General features: G+C 39.0%; 1 protein-coding gene across 1 annotated transcript in view; it reads left to right on the top strand.

The window, feature by feature from the left end:
- LOC124776959 (aquaporin-11) overlaps positions 1–24,241 on the top strand; it is a 257,407-nt gene extending 233,166 nt beyond the window's left edge. The window contains exons 5-6 of the mRNA XM_047252193.1: positions 18,131–18,269; positions 22,883–24,241. Of these exons, the coding sequence (XP_047108149.1) occupies positions 18,131–18,269; positions 22,883–23,082 (339 nt within the window). The 3' untranslated portion in view covers positions 23,083–24,241. The remainder of the gene's footprint in view (positions 1–18,130; positions 18,270–22,882) is intronic.
- Positions 24,242–24,540: the final 299 nt, after the last annotated feature.

Genomic DNA, 24,540 nt, shown 5'->3' with positions numbered 1-24,540 from the left:
CAGCTTATAGCACACTCCCCTGTGATAGCACAAATGGGGTCGCCGAACTTATCGTCTCCATATGAAGCACGGATCACCATCAACAGCGTCACGTAAAGTCTGGCTTTCAGGAACTGCAAACCATCACTTGTACTCCGCCGACTGGAGATTAAATTGTTTTCAATATCGTGATTTGAAATGGCTGCCTCTGGGTCAAGAGCCACAGCACAAGCGTGCGTTGTCGACCGCGGCTACGGTGACGTGTTCGAAATTAGATGATAACAAGTTTCCTTTGGTGATGGAGAGGCAGCCCTTAGCTTGGATGGATTCGCAAATCTGTTTCTATGAGCAATTACAGCAGGTATCAGTCACTGCCAAGCGTAGAAGTCCTTGGCTAAGATTTCTGGCTGTCGTACCTAAGGCTAGAAATTGTTTTCGCTGTTTTTCAAGGACCTGGTCCCGTATCTTTCAATAAGACGTGTCGATAATCTACCAGGGGTCCTCCATCGATATCATTCTACAACGCTTATTTTCCCAGTTTCCTCTGCTCGCAGCAACTGCCTCCGACACGCAATAACACAGTTGTCTGATACCTAAAAATTGCCCAAGCTGAATACGGCGCCGTTAGTTTGCATAATGGAAGTTTTGTGAAAACTGCCGTGCGATAAAGGTATTCGCCTTCCACGTCATTTACTCAGTTTTCCCAAGTTATTGCTGTTTTAATGATAATTCTTTGATTTATGGATATTATTGTATTTCCTTGTTTCTTTAACTGTACCTTTAAGGAGTGTACTTATGACTAACTTTATACAAGTCTGGAAACAGGTCTGTCGTCCAATATTCGATGAGTTTGTCAGACTCCATAGTTTCTTTTGTTTCCTCCATGTGTTCTATATAATAATTTCTTCCCCCTTCTATGGCACAGGCAATCTCATTTAAGTTTCTTCGCGGGTTCACTACATTACTTGAGCCAAATAGGAGGTTGGTTCTGCGAATAAATCCAAAGCTAATCTCCTTCTTTTGTGACCTTGGTCCGACTCCTCCCTCTGCGAAACGGGACTGTAAAAGTACACTTGGTTGATGCTGTATTTGTCAGCAACATTATCAGCTCTTTTCCGAAGCAGGGCGTGTTCGGAGAAGAAAGTTTTCGTTGATGATTCCCATTTCATGTTCATTTGGTAAATAGTTTGTTGTATTCTTGCGATATAGAGATGTACATTACATTCGAAAAAGCCGTGTTCCTTGGCATAAACGAAATTTACATAACACTAAAGTAAGATCTAAACAATTATTCCATTGTGTATAATATTTACTAACAAAGTTAGCATGAGTTTTGTATTGTGACTAACACGCATGACAGATTAGCACTGATAAGTAATTCGCAGCATTCATCATAGGTTGCGATTGAAACACAGTGCAAGATTAAGGCAAAGTCAGACAAATCTCCGTCAGTTCATGATCAGAGATTTGAGTACCTTGAGCAACAGCTATTAACCTTACGTTGAAATGACGTCACTAACACATGTAGAATAAAATGTGTAGACATGTACTGGATTATAAGAAAAAAGTAACACTCACTAATTAACATTTTTTGGTGTTCTTACCTCTGCATACTGAAATCAATTTTGCATATGACAAGGAACACATACCAACAATTTTTTGCTGCAAAACGTACATCGATTTTTGATTGCCAAATCGTTAGTACTGGTCTATGTATTAACACACAGTTTGGTTAGCAGGCGTGTCTTTGTAAGTTAGGATCCAGTCGCTTCTCGAAATTATCTGTAACAGCATTTGAGCTGTACTTCATTCTTACCACAAGCACGGCACACAAAGTCACGGATAATACGTAGCAGAGTACGCTTCTAATGAACTTGTTATGAGTGGACGGTAAACGCTGGACGAAAAGATACATTATCTAATTAGTATCACACCGTATTTTTTTCCTAATAGCGAAAACATATAAGCTGCCATTGTGGCTTCCTGACCACGTGAGTTATCTTAGATTAATTTCGTAAGTTGTCTTGTTGAAAAACTTTAAACCGAAATTTCCCAAGTCTTGTTTACACAAATCTCTGTTCTCCTCTGCTTTATGCTCTGCTAAAAATGTCTCATCGAATGAAACCCAGTGTTGCGTCAGCTCTCGACAGTACCACAATCGGTTTTTTCTATATCATCCGATTAAAATCCTTTACGCACATAATACTTCTTGGTCTAGTTCCACTCAGGCCAAGTGGTGACGTACACAGCAAGCGCACTTTTTGTTGTCCCCTCGGCTTCCTAGTTCTCAACTGGTAGAAGCTTTAAGACTCCGAGCTGGTAGTGCTCCTGCCTCTGATCATGGCTAACCTTTGCCATCAAAATATCAGCCCGCTGCAGAGCAATTTCGACCAATGGTTGATGCTGTGTTAGCTTCGAATCGTATGTCAGAGTGAATGATGAAGAGAAAAAAATTATCGTTCGTTATTTCTTCATATCTCTTTAACTTTTGCACATTCTCGCTACGATTTACATATCCAACGTTTCAGAAAATGCATTTGAAAGCAATCCAAAAGTGCAGCCATAAAGGAATATTAGAATTCAGCTTGTCACCAAAGATATTAAGCGATAAAGTGCTAAGGAAATAAATACTAAAATGAAGGATATGTTTGTGGAAGGTTTCTGCATAATTATTTCTGTAATGAAATGAGTAATGGAAGATACTAATATTAATGCAAACGATAATGCCGTTTTTGGAGCTATAATTCCTTTCCACAAATTGACACTGATTCCAGAAGGTTCGAACCTATGAAATGCATCTTGCTTTGTGCGCTGACGATATTTGTCAATATATAAACAGAAGACCCCAGAGTGATCCCATGTTCCCTGACTCCAGGAAGCCTTCGGTACAGTTCCACACCATTACGCAGTATGCAATACGCGCGCTTATGGAACACCTGAACATTTGTATGATCAGACTGAATACTTCCCTGCAAAACCTCAGTAGCCGCCTCAATGGAAAGATTTCATAAGAAGCGAAAGTTCCATCAGGCATACCTCGAGGTAGGGTGGCGGGGCCGTTACTCTTCACAGGATACTCTCATACAGATGATCTGTCAGATGGTGTCTGTCACTTTATCAAAGTATTCGAGGGCAACGCCTCAATGCACTAAAACATACAGTAATTAGACAATTATTACAGTATGCAAGGACCGTGAAGACGATTAGCACGCAATGGACATACGATATTAAGCCCAAATGTTCGTATTGCAGTGTGCGTAAACAGACGAAATATCCATCGTTTAACTGCACGATGACTGATCAGACGCAGCCATCAAATACACACCTGACAAAGAAACTGAAGCACCCAGAAGAGAACTTCGGGTGCCAGTGTAACTTCGTACACGTACAGGCCGTCAACGAGTATACAAGTTACTAGAGCTGCATTATTGTGTGACAGATAAAACGGTCACCACAGCGGTTGTTCGTGTTTAGTGTTGTTACCACGCCTGTATCAAGGAGTGTGAACAAAGTGAGACGTTGAGTGATCACAGTGCAGGACGCGGCGATACCTATTTTCGTGTCAGACAGCGCTAACAGCACATGACAGAGTTTGAAAGGGGTCTCATAGCTGGTCTTCATTTGGTTGGCTGGTCGAATAGTGCAATTTAGGGACATTTGGACGTGTTAGTGGCCTTATACTGGACAACAAAGGAACGTGAGGACAGACATGATCGCCGTCAAGGTTCCGGCCGGTCGCGTCTGATCACCACAAGGGAGGATCGCTGTATTGTACACCAAGCACATCGAAACTCTTCCACATCTGCGCCTCCTTATTATGTGCAATATTCTGTGCCATCCCCTACCACTGCTCGGAGAATAGCAGCAATAGGTTAGTTAGGTTTAAGTAGCTCTAAGTCTAGGGTACTCATGACCTCAGATGTTAAGTCCCATAGTGCCTAGAGCCATTTGAACCATTTTGTTTCCCGGTCATGGCATCGCTCCAGTCACGGCAGTTTGTGTTGCTGGAATGATGCCATGACCGGTAAATCAAGTGGTTCAAATGGCTCTAAGCACTATGGGACTTAACATCTGAGGTCATGAGTCCCCTAGACTTACAGCTACTTAAACCTAACTAACCTAAGGACATCACTCACATCCATGCCCGAGGCAGGATTCGAACTTGCGACCGTAGCAGCAGTAGCGCGGTTCCGGACTGGAGCGCCTAGAACCGCATGACCGGGAAGCGTAGACAGCTGATGAGTGGCGTCTCAGTGTGTTCAGTTGTGATTTGCAGTTCTGTGCATACCTGGATGACCATTGTAGGCGAATATGACGGCGAACTGTGGAGATGTACCTTTCTTCCAATATTTTGGAGAAGCACAGTAGTGTTACTCCTGACGTCATGCGTATGTGGGGCCTTCGGGTATGACTTCAAGTCACGCTTGGTAGCGATCACACCACACTTCATCACGGATATCCTGTGTGCTAATGCTTTCCCCGTCAGCTGACAGTATCGTAACGCACTTTTTGAACAAATAAATGTTCATCCACGCATGTCTTGTCTGTATGAACTGTCTGCATGATGGTGAGATAATCTCGTGACCATCTAGATGTGGAGATCTGTCCCTGATAAAACAAGTGTGAGACCAACTCAGACGTTAAACTTCTCCCAGTGCCACTATCCAGGATATCAAGTAGCAGTAGCTACAGTTGTGGGCCAGCTTCCCTCAGTAGAGGATACAACGGATTTATCACAGCCTTCCAGATCGAATCAGTGCATGCATACATTACAGAACGCATGCAATGTAATATTCATAAGTGAGTTATACTGCCAAGTTCTTGGTAACTTTGACTCGATATTGTAATCACTGATACATCATATACCATCTCAACCCCTAAAGTTTTACTTCGTTTGTTTTGTTAGGCAGTGAGGGAATGATTCAATGTAGAATGTCTAGCTAAGCTTAGCCGTGAAGAAGGAAGATTTCGACATGAGATTTGTAGGTAGAATACTACAGAAGTGTACAATACACTGAATAGAATGTTGCTCTTGTTCGACCGATTCTTGAGCTTTGTGGACCATTGATACGAAATTGGTACAACGAAAAAGATAGAGAAGATTCAAAGAAGAGATTTACGGTTTGATCTTACGGTTCGGTCAGCGTAAAAGCGTCAAATAATTTCTTAGTAAATTACTGTGGTAGATACTACAAGGTACACGTTGTGCATCTCAGTGAGCCTTACTCTCAAAATCCCAAGAGACCACGTTCAAAATCGAGTCAAGAAAATATTAGTGCATCCGACAAACACCTAGCGTAATGGTCACAGGGTAAAAATGAGGACAAACTGAGCTACGTGGAGGCTACCTACATCTTCTTTCACGTGTGCCGTCCGTGAGTGGAAGAGGAGAGGAAGAAAATTATAGTGGGACGCTATCTGCTCTCCAATGCGCCCTTTAAGTTCGTTTCCCAACTCCAATTACAGATGTTGAATTTGAAGATCCTTTAACGCAAATTAGTAATGATATTGGTTCCAGGAAGTATTCAGAATCGAAAAATCTGACGCAAGAAGAGAAGAGAGACTCACATTAAACCAATTGAATTACTGATGTCTGGTATGAAAACACCTTCCATGTAGTGATTAATTCGACTTGACAGTTCGAGCTATATGAACTACTCTACCATACCATGAAATAAATTATTTGCCACCTAAAGTTTTAGGTCCGAAGTCGCGAAAAGTGCAGTTTTCAGGCAGCCGCCACAACACTCCGCTCTCCTCGCCAGTAAGAAATCGTTTTCCAGTCTCTATCATCTACAATAATAACGAAAAACTGTGTAAGGTACACTACTGTAAACCATCTCTAAGTATGTCAAAAATCTGTTCTTAATTTTGATTGGGATCGTAGTTATGATAATTTTTTTGAACGCGAGAAATTTTCACGTCTGAGAAATGGTTTCAAACCTATCACATAACATCTCAAAAACTACTTACCACTCTCAAAAACGTCCTCTCATTGACTACCAAACTGCCACCCTCGGCACTGGATCGTTCCAACGTATCGTATCGCATTGCGTTTCTGTGATTAATCTTCCAAAAATAGAGCTTTCTTGGGAGTGGAGGACGTTTAACTCATGTTGTTGTTGCTGTGGTCTTCAGTTCTGAGACTGGTTTGATTCAGCTCTCCTTGCTACTCTATACTGTGCAAGCTTCTTCATCTCCCAGTACCTACTGCAGCCTACATCCTTCTGAATCTGCTTAGTGTACTCATCTCTTGGTCTCCCTCTACGATTTTTACCCTCCACGCTGCCCCCCTAATGCTAAATTGGTGATCCCTCGATGTCTCAGAACATGTCCTACCAACCCATCCCTTCTACTCGTCAAGTTATGCCACAAGCTCCTCTTCTCCCCAATTCTATTCAATACCTCCTCATTAGTTACGTGATCTACCCATCCAATCTTCAGCATTTTTCTGTAGCACGGCACTTCGAAAGCTTCTATTCTCTTCTTGACTAAACTATTTATCGTCCACGTTTCACTTCCATACATGGCTACACTCCATACAAATACTTTCAGAAACGACTTCCTGACACATCTATACTCGATGTTAACAAATTTCTCTTCTTCAGAAACGCTTTCCTTGCCATTGGTTCAAATGGCTCTGAGCACTACGCGACTTAACTTCTGAGGTCATCAGTCGCCTAGAACTTAGAACTAATTAAACCTAACTAACCTAAGGACATCACACACATCCATGCCCGAGGCAGGATTCGTACCTGCGACCGTAGCGGTCACGCGGTTCCAGACTGAAGCGCCTTTAACCGCACGGTCATACCGGCCGGCTTCCCTTGCCATTGCCAGTCTACATTTTATATCCTCTCTACTCCGACCATCATCAGTTATTTTGCTCCCCAAATAGCAAAACTCGTTTAATACATTAAGCGTCTCATTTCCTAATCTAATTCCCTCAGCGTCACCCGACTTAATTCGACTTCATTCCATTATCCTCGTTTTGCTTTTGTTGATGTTCACCTTATATCCTCCTTTCAAGACACTGTCCATTCCATTCAACTGATCTTCCAAGTCCTTTGCTGTCTCTGACAGAATTACAATGTCATCGGCGAACCTCAAAGTTTTTATTTCTTCACCATGGATTTTAATACCTACTCCGAACCTTTCTTTTGTTTCCTTTACTGCTTGCTCAATATGCAGATTGAATAACATCGGGGAGAGGCTACAACCCTGTCTCACTCCCTTCCCAACCGCTGCTTCCCTTTCATGCCCCTCGACTCTTATAACTGCCATCTGGTTTCTGTACAAATTGTAAATAGCCTTTCGCTCCCTGTATTTTACCCCTGCCACCTTTAGAATTTGAACGAGAGTATTCCAGTCAACATTGTCAAAAGCTTTCTCTAAGTCTACAAATGCTAGAAACGTAGGTTTGCCATTCCTTAATCTTTCTTCTAAGGTAAGTCGTAGGGTCAGTATTGCCTCACGTGTTCCAACATTTCTACGGAATCCAAACTGATCTTCCCCGAGGTCCGCTTCTACCAGTTTTTCCATTCGTCTGTAAAGAATTCGCGTTAGTATTTTGCAACTGTGACTTATTAAACTGATAGTTCGGTAATTTTCACATCTGTCAACACCTGCTTTCTTTGGCATTGGAATTATTATGTTCTTCTTGAAGTATGAGGGTATTTCGCCTGTCTCATACATCTTGCTCGCCAGACAGTAGAGTTTTGTCAGGATTGGCTCTCCCAAGGCTGTCAGTAGTTCTAATGGAATGTTGTCTACTCCGGGGGCCTTGTTTCGACTCAGGTCTTTCAGTGCTCTGTCAAACTCTTCACGCAGTATCATATCTCCCATTTCATCTTCATCTACATCCTCTTCCATTTCCATAATATTGTCCTCAAGTACATCGCCCTTGTATGGACCCTCTATATACTCCTTCCACCTTTCTGCTTTCCCTTCTTTGCTTAGAACTGGATTTCCATCTGAGCTCTTGATATTCATACAAGTGGTTCTCTTTTCTCCAAAGGTCTCTTTAATTTTCCTGTAGGGAGTATCTATCTTACCCCTTGTGAGATAATCCTCTACATCCTTACATTTGTCCTCTAGCCATCCCTGCTTAGCCATTTTGCACTTCCTGTCAATATCATTTTTGAGATATTTGTATTCCTTTTTGCCTGTTTCATTTACTGCATTTTTATATTTTCTCCTTTCATCAATTAAATTCAATATTTCTTCTGTTACCCAAGGGTTTCTACTCGTCTTTTTACCTATTTGATCCTCTGCTGCCTTCACTGTTTCATCCCTCAAAGCTACCCATTCTTCTTCTACTGTATTTCTTTCCCGCATTCCTGTCAATTGTTCCGTTATGCTCTGCCTGAGACTCTGTACAACCTCTGGTTATTTCAGTTTATCCAGATCCCATCTCCTCATATTCCCGCCTTTTTGCGGTTCCCTCAGTTTTAATCTACAGTTCATAACCAATAGATTGTGGTCAGAATCAACATCTGTCCCTGGAAATGACTTACAATTTAAAACCTGGTTCCTAAATCTCTGTCTTACCATTATATAATCTATCTGATACCTTTCAGTATCTCCAGGGTTCTTCCATCTATACAACCTTCCTTCATGATTCTTGAACCAAGTGTTAGCTATGATTAAGTTATGCTCTGCACAAAATTCTGCCAGGCGGCTTCCTCTTTCTTTACTTAGCCCCAATCCATATTCATCTACTATGTTTCCTTCTCTTCCTTTTCCTACTCTCGAATTCCAGTCACCCATGACTATTAAATTTTCTTCTCCCTTCATTACCTGCATAATATCTTCTATATCATCATACATTTCATCAATTTCTTCATCATCTGCAGAGCTAGTTGGCATATAAACTTGTACTACTGTAGTAGGCATGGGCTTCGTGTCTATCTTGGCCACAATAATGCATTCACTATGCTGTTTGTAGTATCTTACCTGTACTCCTATTTTTTTATTCATTACTAAACTTACTCCTGCATTACCCCTATTTGATTTTGTATTTATAACCCTGTATTCACCTGACCAAAAGTCTTGTTCCTCCTGCCACCAAACTTCACTAATTCCCACTATATCTAACTTTAAACTATCTATTTCCCTTTTTAAATTTCTAACCTACCTGCCCTATTAAGGAATCTGACATTCCATGCTCCGATCTGTAGAACGCCAGTTTTCTTTCTCCTGATAACGACGTCCTCTTGAGTAGTCCCCATCCGGAGATCCGAATGGGGGACTATTTTACCTCTGGAATATTTTACCCAAGAGGACGCCATCATCATTTAATCATACAGTAAAGCTGCATGCCCTCGGGAAAAATTACTGTTGTAGTTTCCCCTTGCTTTCAGCCGTTCGCAGTACCAGAACAGCGAGGCCATTTTGGTTAGTGTTACAAGGCCAGATAAGTCAATCATCCAGACTGTTGCCCCTGCAACTACTGAAAAGGCTGCTGCCCCTCTTCAGGAACCACATGTTTGTCTGGCCTCTCAACAGATACCCCTCCATTGTGGTTGCACCTACGGTATGGCTATCTGTGTCGTTGAGGCACGCAAGCCTCCCCACCAACGGCAAGGTCCATGGTTCATGGGGGGAGGCTTAAAAATGTATCTACCTAAAAGGAAGATTGGGAGATAATGTCATTCTCCAGGAGAAGGAAATGAGTCATTTTCTAATCATAGCAATCGTCTCATCATTCACCTTAGTTGATCTAGTGAAAGTATGGAAAATGTAAACAAGGGTGAGAGTAGTGGAACAGTGCTGGCAATGGCCAAGATGATGGTCTTATATCAAGATCGTGCACTCACTTCTGGGGAATCCCCCCTCCTCTGCCACCACCTGCCAGACAGTTGTGTAAGGTACATTCATGGTCAGGATGTAACCTGATACCTGCCAAGTATCTCCCTCATGCACCTCCCACACCTGTAGGGCAGGGTGTAACCTGATACCCCAGTCACAGCTTTCACGTAACTGTAAAACATAAAATAACAGGTACATTAAGGTCGCCCTCCCCCTCCTCCAATTCCCTCCATCCATTCTCTCTAGACCAATGGGAATCAAGCTCCCCCCCTTCTGTATTGCTATTCAAATTGTTTAAGATTCGTCATTTGTGCTCTGTGCACTGTAATTGCATGATTTATGATGTAAGACACTTTGACATTACAAAGGGCTTCTGGGGTGTTGCTGAATTACTATAATGTAATGGCACCATAAATATTCTGAAAAATGACGAGAATAGCAACATAATATATGACACTTTCACATTTCAGTGTGTGACTGGGGTATTGCTGAATTACTATAACGTAGTGACATCATAAATATTTTTCAAAAACAGCAGGAAAGATTAACACAGTATATGTCATAACATTTTCACATTACAGTGTCTGACTTCGATGCACCTGATTAATTGTAATTTAATGACATCATGACTGTGGAAAATGTCAATGTAAACTATGACATAAGACACTTAGACATTGCAGTGTGTGAATGGGCTGCACTGAATTAATATAAATTAATGATGTCATGATATCTTTTTTGTAAGTATTCCAAAGTATAACCACCTCTGACTGCTATAATTTATTACATTTTTCCAAATACACACTTCTCATGATCGTCAAGCAATGGCGTATATAATACAAAACTGAACAGTTAAATCAGTGTGATATTTAAACAACACACCAATGTCACATGTTAAACAATTAGCAAACTATGTTATTTTAACAAATGTACCCACATCCCACATTAAGAAATAGCAAACTGCAACAAGTACATACCAAATCCACAAGGAACTTGCCCCTGCATTATAACTATGTCAAAAACTATGACTTCACTATAAAGTTCCATTAGGGAAAATGATACTATAGAGCTATAGTACGATAGTAAATAATGGCAAGAAAATCTCCTCACAACACATCACTAAATATACAATATAAGTAATAAACAGCTTCCCCACTGTCACAGAATGGGAATAGGATAGAGATGCATTTTACTGAAGAAAGTGAGTTGGAAAGCAACATATGTGAGTTGGAAACCAACACATAATGATCTGCACATTTATCTTGCTATAGGACACCAATGTGTGACGATACTTACCCAGTTTTCAAGATGAGGCGAGGTGGCTCACTGCATCTGGCAGCATTCGGCTGTCACAGAAATGCAAGGTAACGTCATTCCAAAATAAGGAAGACTAAATTTGCTGTATATCTCGCAGACAATAGTGTAGGGGAGATAGGTTTATAGTTCTCCAGAGAAAAGATCAGGGATTATCTAGTTTTTGCACCATCAATTATACTGTGGTTAGTATAGTATCAGCATGCTATAAGATTTAGACTAGAGTAGAGCATATGCTCCCTCCATGGTAATGAACAAAGTCGTCCACTTAGTTGCATGATAATGCACAGTGCATTGTACATATGATTGTTAGGAACTTAAACGGCATCTGAAAATAACAGCTGTCTGAGATGTAGATCACCACTCTATCAAAATAAATGTTCATTAAATGTAATTATTCCATGGGTTTAAAAAATCAACAATGGTTCTAAAGATCGATTTTCGGTAAACCTAGATATTAGCTCTAATTTTCCGGATTTTCCCATTGCAGTCATGTCATAAGATGTATGTGGGAGGAAGTAAGATATTGCCACAGTACATACGATTTGTTGCTGGCTGTGGTCCATACCTGGCCAGTCTACCACAACAAATTTAGCAACTAACAATCCCTTAACCAAACTCACTCTATCAACACTGAAATTTCCACACTAATGGGACTCACTCTCTCACCATCTATATCATGTACATGTACAAACCTTCTACATTTAAAACATATTGATGCATCCAACACATAGCTCACCTCCATTGGTTCAAGGTAGTTGTGTCCCCATACCCATGTGAAGTAATTTCCTAGTGCTTTTGCTTTGTGATATCATAAGAATAAAGCCTTACTGATTTTGCCTGGAGTTTAGTAGGATCATCCTAGCGTACAGAAAACCATGGATTTATATTTGACTGTACTGTAGAGAATGGTTTGAGAAAATATGTTTCTACAGCTTTATTATAGAACTTATATTAATACTTGCATCATCTTTATTGGAATCTGCATTAACAGAGCCGCTCATGCCAGAGGCAGCTTGAGCAGCTTGACCTACCACACAGTGATGTGATATGAGTGAGACTTACATGTACCACATCTTTGACCATTTCCAATGAATTGCAAATTTGTTTCTCTAATTCAATGTAAACTATGCAGAACACCCAAAACACAGTTTATATTTCCTTCATGTCCAAAGTATCATGTAAAGTAATATGCACATAGTAAATAGCATCAAACCTTTTTTTTCTTTTCTTTTTTGCAAAATCAACAATATGTGATCATCCTCACCCAAATCAGTAGTTTTATGTCAAAATAAGTCAGCTTCATATATTTCAAAAGTAGTGAATTTTTCACCACCGACACTGCTGGAAAGAACACCAAAAAAAAATGTCTAAAATTATGATAATTGGCTTAAAACTAGTCAAATGCTAAGCAATAGTTTTAGTTAATTGTCAGAGTCATGGAGAAGACTGTAGAAAAAATGTGTGCAGGCATTGCAACCTAGCCAGTTGAGGGGTGATAGCCATCTCTCTGCATGAATTCATTTGAATCTATTACTGCCTGTTGCAGTACTGTAATCGAGGTAACCTATTTTTCTACTGTATAATCTGACACCTTACCAGCTGAGCTGTGAGTTTCACATATCTTTATAGCCCTTATGAATTGTGAATAACAGTAGCTCTTCCTTGGTTGTGTCCTCTTGCATGCAGAAGTCTTTGTTTGATGTTTGGTAGTCACTAATCTCCATTTTGTTAAGAATCCCAAAAAACTCTTCCATTATATCCAAAAAGCTGATGCAATAGCTGATGTACTTGATTGATTAGGACATGCATTTTAACATCAGGGGATCCCATTTTATATGACGTAAGCACATGTTGTTCATTCACCCTCAAACTGGCTTCCAGCACTTCTCCGCTATATCTATCATACTTAATAAGTGACAGCATTAGAGTTATTGTGTATCACAGAGAAGTTTATTGTTGTAAAAGTGGGAGTGAGTGTACTGGGTGAAATATATTACTTCCTCTCACATATGGCTCATGAAATGAGCACAATGAGGAATTGCAGATGTTTACCACCAGCAATTCCTTCCACATGAGGGGAGTAGCATGAGTCTTAATTTACTCTCCACCACCTACCGTAAGGGGGTATATGAATGTTAAAAACTTTCTCAGTACTGATCTCGAAGAAACACTAGAATGATTTCAGACAAATGTTTTATTTTGGGTGCTGTTTAAGTTTCTAAAAATCGTATGTAGATCGCATAGTGCACCATCAGAAACTAAAGGGGATGACTTTGTGCAGTACCCATGGAGGGGAGGGGGGGGGGATGCTGTACTCCAGTCTAAATGTGATATCATGCAGATACTGTACTAAGCACAGTACAATCACTGGAACAAAAGCAAGATTCCTCTGATCGTTGCTCTGGAGAACTATAAATCTATTTCCCCCTTCACTACTGTCTACGAGATATACAGCAAATTCCGTCTCCTTTATTTCAAACTATGCTTAAAGATGATATTACATTGTAACTAAATGTACATCTTGTTACTCCATAATCTTAAGAAAACATGCTGACGTATCTTATAGACTTCGAGGTTACTTCAGCAAATGGAAGAGATATATGCTACTCTACACTAAATCCGATATCGAAGTCATTCCACTCTTAAATGGCGTGTAGAAAAAATTAATAATGTGCTAAATCTTTACATATCTCACTGTTCTGCTTGTCATGTTGTTAAGCAATATATACCTCATTACTTTTAAAGCTACTTTTTGTCCCATCTGTCTCACTTTTATCTTATTCCTATGGACTCTAAGAGAGATATATGATGGCTGTTGTAGAACTATTGCAGAGCCTACGTCAAATGCACATTTCCTGAAATTCCCCTGCAGATTTTCTTGAGAAGGGTGTTGACACTCTTTCATAGAATCCTATTTTACTGCGGAACTAAGAAACTAATTCAGGGATTACGTCTGCGTACGTCTGAACAACTATCGAACTGAACTGCGAAACAGGCAAACGCTCACAAATCCTACACGCATGTCACACCCTCGTCAGTTGTGTTTTTCATTCCTTAAACATGGCCTGCATTTGGTCTAGAAGACACTCCCAATATAAATGTCCACTAGTAGGTCTCTAGATACTAACATCGGTCAGCGTAAGGTATTTTACTAAGAAATGTTTGGTTACAAATGAGGAATACGTATATGGGGATGCTATATAAGGAGGCTGGAATTGGGAAGCTGACATGTATGGATTAACGTTTTGCTATGTTTGAGGTACAGATATTCTTCGTGTTTCTAATGTCCCTGTTAATTTATAGCGATTGACAGATTTGGGACTGTTGTAATGAATGACTATGTAAAATTTCGCTTTACAGACATTTTGTTCCTAATAGGGAAACCATGTTTTTCTTCCTCTAGGTAACAACATTTACCATTACACCATAGGCACCAACGTGTGGAGTCGTCTTGCTGTTGACATGTGATACATGATAAGTAGTATTGCCATTGGACAGCCCGTTACCTACAGTGACCATAGATTAGTGTTGCATATGCCAACAAGACAAATTTAATGATTCCACCACAGTTCTCAGCGGTTTTTCGCTGTCATGCAGAAATCATACAAACCCACCAATTTTGTAGTTGTAGGATCATTCTTAGTAAAATACAAATGAGTACAACACTGATGGTTGATTCCCCACTTGTGATGTAATGATCGTAAAAAAAGCCTCACTACTGAAAATATGCTGGGGAATTAGAGAGATGCAATAAAAAAATTAGACCATTTTTCAGACTGTCTGCATTCGCCTTTGCTGCTGGCTGCTTATGATAGCACACCAATCTTGTCACAAGTGCCTGGAATGCTTCTTGGCTGTTACCCATGTGTGACAGAGAGAGAGAGAGAGAGAGAGAGAGAGAGAGAGAGAGAGAGAGAGCTCAGATGTGTGGGCTGCTTTCAGCAGTTGCTTTTGGTTAAGGCATGTTGAGTACTGTTGAAAGCAGTTATCTGCGTGGGTTGTCTCTGGCATACGTAGAGATACTTACCCAGTTTTCAAGATGGGACGAGATGGTTCACTGTATCTGGCAGCATTGGGCTGTCACAGCAGCAATAGCTCCTGAGCCACAGCACAGCAGCGTGCTATGGCAAGATAAGCATGGAGACCATTACGTGTGGGTCTCCATGTCGAGTTTGTTTTACTTTGGATTGTAAATAAATTCCATGTCTACGCTATTCCCATCCTATGGTGGCAGTGGTGGTGGTTTGTAGATGCACCAGAAAAGAAGATAGAACAACTGCATATAGAGTTAATCAAATTACACAGAAATATAAAATTCACTTTAGAGAAAGAAGAATCGGGTCAAATAAACTTGCTAGATATATCCATCACAACGAAAAATAACCACCCACTCAGCAGCTACATGTAAAACACCACAACAGACACAATACTGCACCAACCATCTAGTCACCACACTCCAAACAACTATAAGGAGCTGGACATTATAATTCAGATAGCAGGGAAAAAAACGCTGAATCTCTAAATATGAAATTGTATAAGAACACCCAGAGAAACATAAAAATAAAAAAAAATAAAAACATCACACAAGTTCAGACACCAACAACATCCACAACAAACACACACACCAACAATTCCACGATGCAGCTCATTCTAATTGTTAACTAATTGTATGTTTATAATTCATGTTGACATTGTATGAGTTTAACAGGCAATGGGTGTTTGAGCTGAAGGAAAGTAGCATCGAAACATAACAAAAGTTATCAGTATCTAACAGTGTAGTAATGTTGCTTAGTGTCCAGTTTGTGGTCCAAAGTTTAAAATGACACAGAGATAATAATTTTTCTGTCTCGAATGTTTTTTATTCATTCTTTCACAACACATTTCACACCTTTTCAAAATGCCACAGGTAAATATCAAAACATAAAATTTAGAACTCCACATCAATTACAAAGAGTTCCTAGGTGTTAACTCAAGCCATGTCAAAAGCAGTAAGTATGAGTCTGACCAGAACTAAACGTGTGGAAATTAGTCTGATGCAAAAGTTAGAACTCAACATCAACTGCAAAGAGTTTCTCTGTGTTAATCCAAGCTATGTCAAAAGCAGTAAGTATGAGCCTGACCAGAACTGAACACAAGTGGGAATTAGTCTGATGCAATTGGTGCCAATCAGATCTCATAAGTACTTTGCTCAGCCAATGGCCTTGCCACGGTGGTAACACTGGTTCCTGTCAGATCACCAGAGCTAAGTGTGGGCTAGCACTTGAATGGGTTACCATCTTGTCTGCTGAGCACTGTTGGCAAGCGAGGTTCATTCAGCTCTTGTGAAGCAAACTGAAGAGCTACTTGATTGAGAAGCAGCAGCTCCAATCTCGTAAACTGACAAATGGCCAGAAGAGCAGTGTGCTGACCACATGCCCCTCCATATCTGCATCCAGTGACATCAGTGGGCTGAGCATGACACAGCAGGTGGTCGGTACCATTGGGTCTTCATGGCCTGTTTGGGCGGTGTTTAGTTTTTTTAAGTACTTTGTTCCAGAATATTCCATAAGTCAAAATAATATTAAGATAACTTCTGTTTTTTGAATTATATATTAGATTTAGTTTACAGAATGTCTCTTGAAGATACATAATTATGTGAAGATTTTTACCAATAATATCTCATAACAAAGATTACAAAAGTACCAAATATAAAAATTGGAAACTTCCTATTATGTTGCAATATTGATCACATAATGACAGTGAAATAAATAAAAATATAAGTAGGAACATTTGCATTGTCTGCATTTTGAATGATAAAAATAGTAAAAATAATGTCGATTTGTTTTCAGCGCACTTCCTGTTAATTATTTGCCAACCACCTTTCTCTGTGCAAAATTAAATTGTGAGAACATATTGATAAATACATGGAAAATTATATTTCCTGGAAAACTGCACACAGCAACTGGAAAACTCTATGAACATCCACAGTTATGGAACATATAATTTACTTACAAAAGTCAATTGAAATCTGGCTGGAATTTTGGTATCATATAGTTTGTTAACTGAACTAAAGTTCTGTCAGATCCTGATTTATTACAAACACCACTACACAACAAGGCACAACACAGAAATTCAACAGACAAGCTGGTACACACTCACATAGAGACACAAACTGACGTACATAATTGGGGACATCCTCAAGAAACAATGATTAAAAACAGCATACCAACTCAGCACAGAAATGCCTAAAGAAGGAAGACAACACCAACATTTACCAAAAATCTGGCATTTACCAACTCTAGTTAGAGCAGACCAACAGCACTTTTGACATAAGGTATCAAGAACATACCAGAGCATGGAAATATGATCTAAAAGACATGGTTTGTGTGAAAATGTAAATTTTGTTGGTGATTTGAGTGTACATTTTCATAAATAAAGTGTGATCTTGAAAAAAATCTACACATTGATCATGCCAAAAGTCGACAAACAATTCTTGGTGTAGTAGTTCTCAGGGGCACCATGGGATGTTCTAAAGAGAGCAATAGCAAATGATCTCCTTTCCACCATAAATAAACAAAAAAGGAACACAATCCACACATCAAAACAAAGTGCACAAAATGGAGAGATTGCAGTAGTTTTCATAACACAAAAATGTGAATATATTTAATGTCAGTGAAAGTGCTGTGTGCTAAAATTTACCACATATATGGAAGAATCTGAAGAATGATGTAAGAAACAAAAAACTGAGAGTAATAAATACTATTTATAGCGCAAAGTTAAAGCATGAGAACTGTTCATGATACTAGCAAAACAAAATTGTGAGAAAAACTATCTTGTTACAGTGACCACTGCAGATGCTTTAAAATGACATGAAATACATTTAATCTTAAGTAGACTTCCTTACAGCTGCAAAAGACTGTATTTAACCTATGTAACTTATGTTTATTAATTTGTAAAGAGGGCATTACAGTGTACGCTCAGCAAGTAAGCAGCATTACATGTGATATATGTTTATTGTTTTCTATGTCAAGTAAATTATGCATTCCAGGTACCCATGTTCACTGGTGCTGCAATAGAGGGTGCAGCAACCTGTGCCTGTCGACTTGTCTCACGTGCGTTGAACGAAAGGGAGACACCGCTAGCCAATGTACTCGATGCATTCTTTTCAACAGCTCTAGTTGTTGCAGGTAATCAAATACATCACCTTCTGTTGCTATTCATTTTTGCTGAGAATCAATTCCATTTTGTCCTTTGATAAAAAAAGACTGCTATCTTCAAGCAACACTGTATGAGCTGCTATTAAATTAACTCATATACCAACTACAAAATTTAAAAATGCAAATAAGATTAATAGAATGGGCCTATATACCCTCTTGATGACAACTAATAAAGTTCTTGAAGGTTAAGCAATGCTTATAATTTGGAAAACCAGTACTGATGGCTGGAGAAGGTTCTGTTGATGATTTTTCTCTTATACACTTTGTTCAATGCTGCTAAGGCAGAGGATGAAGCAGCTGCCAACTAACAACTTTTTATGGTACCATGGAGTTTATTGCAGAGTTCAGTTTATCTTCCCCCCCCGCACACCCCCACTCCTCCCCCATGAACTGTTGACATTGCCGAGATGGGGTGGCTTGGGTAGCTGTACCACATTTGCAATCACAATGGAAGGGTATCTGTGAACAGATCAGACAAACCTGTGGTCCCTGAATAAGTGTGGCAGACTTTTCAGTAGTTTCAGGGATGTTCAGGGTGGTTGTCTGATCTGGCCTTGTAACATTAGCCATTGTTACATTAGTATGATGAACATCTGAAACCTGGGTGAAACTACAGATGTCATTTTCTCCAAGGCCCTGCATTCTTAACTGTATGGCTTAATGATGATAGCATCCTCTAGAGTGATCCCCATCTGGACCTCTAATAGAAGCTGCTCAGGATGGTGTCCTCATCAGGAAAAACACAACTGGCATTTTATGGTTCAGAGTATGGAGTTTTAGATCTCCTAATTGGGTCAGTAGGCTATAGAATTTTAAACAGGAAAGAGATAAATTGAAATTAGATACAGTTAGAATTAGTGAAGTGCAGTAACAGGAAGAGCAGGACTTGTGGTACAGGGTTACAAACACAGAATCAACCAGGGATAATGCTGAAGTAGATCTAATAATGAATAAGAAATTAGAAATATGAGTAAGCTACTATGATCAGTGTCATTAATACATTGTAGTAGCCAGTATAGACATGAAACCAACACCCACCACCCTAGTACAAGTTTATGCAAATAGACTGAAAAAAGTACGTAAGACAAAACTAATTATTCAGACAGTTAATTGGACAGAACTTTAATTTTGATTTGGCACTGGTGTTTGGTACTAGTAAAGGAAAAGAAGAAAAATAGTAGGAGAACATGGACTGGTGAATGTGAATAGCAGGAGAAACCACCTGGTAGAATTTTACTGAAAGCATAATTTAATCATTGCAAACACTTGGTTTCAGTATCAGGAAAGAGTGTTGTACATGTCGAAGAGATTTGGAAACACTGAAAAGTTTCACATACATTATACACTGCTCTGCAAAATTTGAAGACGAGATAGATAAAGCAACATAGCATATTAGCTATCACTGGAAACAAATGAAAGTGAGGTACCATGTTGCCAGAGGTCTCCCAGTAAAGTGTGTGTCAATCAACAAGCAGTTCCACTGCACTGTGATGGTGTTCACAACATCATTTGGACAGCTTCACACAGTGAAGAATCGTTGGGAAACTGGAAGAAGAATGAGGCATGATATGTGTAGCTCAAAAGTATGGTATTGCTCACAGCATTGTTTCAAGTGCATAGGGAGTGTTCCAAACCATAGGTGCTGTTGCTCAAAGGAGAGAAGATGGTTGAACATGGTCAGCTACAGTGGCTTACGATTGGTATATTGTGCAACAGACAACAAGGAACCCATGTCAAATGTACTGCACCCTCCATAGTGGCACAGTGATTTCGTGGGGGACTCACTTTGTCAATGACCAACACCTTGTGATGTCTGTACAATGATGGCACCATTTTTGATGGTGCCAAGAGCAGAGGAGTGGGATCATGTGCTCTACTCAGATGTAAGCAGATTCAGTAGTGATTCTTGGTCTACTCTCATATGGCAAGAGGTGGAAACATATAATGCACCCAGGAAAATTGTCAAACATGATAGTTTTGGTGGTCCAAGTGTTATGGTGTGGGACACATAATGTTGCATGACCTTATTCTTGAACATATTACACTCAGCAGTCAACATTATAATGACTCTGAACTTCTTCTCCATATGCATCCATTCAAGGCTCCATTTGGCCCTGGCTCCATTTCTATGGATGGCAATGACATCAGGTGTCAGTGCAAGTGGAGGAGCTCCTTGGACTGAGAAGATATTCGGTGAATGGATTGGCCTGCATGTTTGCATGATTTAATTCCCATGGATGGGATGCATCTATGGGATGCAATTGGGAGGTGTATTGCAACATGTCCAAATGGAGCAATAATCAGCCAGCAGTTGTCAATCATGCTGCTGGAGAAATTGAATGCATTACCAATATTGTGGCCAACATGGGAGCACTTTGCAAAGTATGCATTGCTGTCTATGTTTTTAATGTCCAGGGGACCATCATATAAATCACAGAGACTACAGTACAGTTCACGAAATTTATTTCCAGTTGCACATACGAACAACCATCTGCTGTATAAGGCAATGACAACAATGAAAATTTGTGCCAGACTGGGATTCAAACCCCACTTTCTCACTTTACTCAAGCGGTCACCTTAACCACTTTGGCTATCAGTGCATGACTTGTGGCCAGACCAAAACTTCCACATGTCATCGTTCCTGCATCACAACCTGTGCTTTTACACACGCTATGTAATTCCCATATAGTGGAGGACTTTTTAACTCAAAGTTACTGCCCGGTATCAGGTATTTTGCAGTATATGTGTGGTTAAGAAGAATAATCCAATGTAGAAGGAATTACACTACAAGGAAGAATGGGGAAGAGATGGATGCAATATATCTGTACTCACTCCTATTCACCAAGTTTGCCAGTTGCAATATTTATAGACACCAGTATGATCTGTTTCACAAAATTAACTGTTAAAGATGCCACAAAAATCATTAGCTCAATGAAAACCAATTAGTTTTCTAAGTAAGATCATATTTCAATCAAATTATTATAATCTGATGCTGACTTGATAATAGCCCTCTTGATTTACTGTTTCAAATATTTGTTGAGGTGTATTTTATGAAAGACTGAAATTTGTGGTACTAATACCCATTTGCAAAAGAGAAGGTGAACAAGTCACTTCCAGTACTTACAAAGATTAAATTATTGTTAGAATGACAAATTGATATCATGTGCCTCAGATTAATGTGCTTTGCTTAAACTATATGTGGTGATTATCTATTTCTTTGTGTATATGGCTGTGTATGTGCCCAAGTCCATGAAGATGTACTACATTCACTGTTTTAATAATCTAACTACATCTTAAAGGTCTTTCACCAATAGTTACAGGCATCTGTAATACATTACTGATACAAGAAAATCTGAAGGATTTTTCAGGGTCGCAGACAAATAACAAACCCTTCTGAATATCTGTTCCTTGCAAAGAAACAAAAGGCAGAATGAATGAAAAAGTAAAATATAGTTATACAAAAAAATGAGGAAAGACACACATCAACTCAGAAAACTGCACCGGTTTAAGATCTATTGCTCATTTTTTACTCTCTCTTTCTCTCCATTACACACACACACACACACACACACACACACACACACACACACACACACACACACACACACTCTTTTCTTCATTTTTATTTGTTGTTTTCTTTACCACAATTTTTAACTGGAACAGTTTTGTTCTGTACATCTGTGTGTTTATTTGTATGTATGTGTAGTCAGACTGAAGTCTTTATCCAACAAGTATCTTGAGGGCTATGCTGAAAAGAACAGACATACCAGTATGATAAAAAATATGACTGGCCATTGTACTATCTGTAAATTTCTACATGTAGCAAGATCAAGAGCAAGTGAAGATGGAAGAAGATTTGGAGATAAAGTTAACCTATATAAAAAAATTCACAACTGCAGTTCATTTAAACTTATTGGTTTACAACACCCATATTAAAAGGCAAGGCATGTCAGTCTCAGAAAATATTCAGAGCCTTAAAAAGATAAAACATTTATTCTCATAGTGTTGATATAAAACCTCAGACTAACACACTGTGAATAATATTATAATACTTTTTATTCAAATGGAACCATTATAACCTTAATTGTTTGCATTAGTCCTCCATCTACATCAGATCAATTTATTTCATGAAAAGTTGCATCAATTAATATTAAGCAATGTAAAAATTTAGCAATGGGTCTTAGTATGATTTCCTTATTTTTGAAATTCACAATGAAGACACAAACTTGCTGAATATTTGTGACAAGCTAAAACTGTGTGCCAGACCAAGATACCTGCCAAAGTATCTGCCTGTACTGGACAGCATCCTACCAACTGTGCTACATGAGGATTGGCCACTGATTGATTCAACGCTTCACCTTGTCACTAGTTCCTCTTTACAACTTCCAAATTAGCTGAAGCCCTGAGAAGATTCATGAGCCATACTGAGGGATCTGAGTTGGTAGTGTATTTCCCATGTAAGGAAAGTATAAAGATTTGAGTTTTGATACAGCAAATAGTTTCAATTGTCACAAATATTCATTTCAGTCTATACTCTACTAAAGAGTAAATACACACTATCTCAAAAAATTGTTGGTTTTCAGCATTCAACTACACAGGTGGCTATTTCAACCCAGTGTTGGCCTCATCACTGAAATATGACTGCCCTGGAAATACATACGAAGAGCACATAATTGTTTACTGGGTAGGATCCTGCCTTGGAGCCGCAGCTTCGGTAAACCTCTACAATCACCCTACTGTGCAACAACTTCTGTTCACTGGAACCAAGAAGAAGGAAGAATGAATAAAAAGGCATACCACCTGTGGTTATTAATTAATACAGGACTATTCCACGTAAACAGGCATCATATGTCACTCCAAATAACTTTTGTTACAATTACTTGTCACTTCTCAGTATCAGTAAAATTGTTTTACTGTAGTTTTCCAGAGATACTGTTGTGCATACAGCAAACACAGTTTAAGAAAATAAGATTTCTGGAATATCAGCAAGAAAATTCCCTTTCCTTTGAAGTCATAGCAATGACTTCAGCTTTATAAGAAAAAAGTTGAGGTAACCCTTTGTAGTGAGTGCAAAAATGTTGACTTATAATTTTCGAACGATGCCTGAAAAACGGGACACGAATGATGAGAATCTGTGAATGATGACAATGAGATACTTTCACTGCCAATCAATGACAACTGCCTATTTTGTACGTTGAAATATACAAAGCAGTATTCGCACAATAATGTTATACCAAAGAGGTACTGAGACATTCAGCACAGCTGTACTAATGGACACAACTGAGCATTAGTTCTGTTCTGCCATCCAGCCATTTTTTCTATGAAGTATTATGTACAGCATTGCTCCAATGCACACAAACTAAGCACAATGAACTATCTTTAAATTTGAAAACTTCGTTCATCCTAGTAAGGCATTTAGCAGTGCACCATAACAAAATAAGTACAACCCTTGCCAGTTTTTACTTTTTTATGTAGTAGATAACTGTGGTGTTTCTATTCACAGTTAATGTGGTCTTCACAAAGTTAAATTGCCAATAATTCCTCAATATATTGATATGCATTATAATAAATAACACAATTACAACTTAGATGCCACATTTTAATACAATTTCTTACTGCAAACTTAGATGCAAGATACAACTGTGCATTTCTGAAACAAAAAATTCTGGTTACAGATCATTAATTTCATTTCAAGTGCGCTGTCAACATAATATAAGCACATTTTTATTTTTTGAGAGATACCATTTTGGATTAATAACATATGTGACAAACATAAAGAGTTCTGTGCCAAAAGCATTGGAGATTTCACCCATCAATTGCATATGCTGTACAGTTGTTGCAGTTACTTTATATAAGAGTTCTATTTATTTTCTGCACATTGTACTTGCCAATTGTAAAGACCATGTTATTTTTTAAAACCCTAATAAAGAAAGAAAAACTTGTTTACCACATTATTAATATCCAACAACATGCTTGACTCTTCTACAATATAAAAAAAGTTTCAAAATTCTAAGGTAAAAAAATGTGGTAAGTATGAATTTGGCACTTTACCAAAAAATATGTTTGTAAGTACTTGCACAAATGGCTCATGGCCTAAAAGGTTGTATTAATGCAAATTTATCTTTCTTCTGATTAAATGTGAACAGTAGCAGTATATGGCACAGATATAGCAGCACCAAAGAATCAGTGCACTTTCTTTCATGTGGCAGGTTTAAGAATTATCAATTAATCACCAAGAAAG

Source organism: Schistocerca piceifrons, chromosome 2 (assembly GCF_021461385.2).
Source record: "Schistocerca piceifrons isolate TAMUIC-IGC-003096 chromosome 2, iqSchPice1.1, whole genome shotgun sequence".
Taxonomy (NCBI): Eukaryota; Metazoa; Arthropoda; class Insecta; order Orthoptera; family Acrididae; genus Schistocerca; species Schistocerca piceifrons.
Note: the sequence above shows the minus strand (reverse complement) of the source record. Positions and strands in the feature narration are given on the sequence as shown.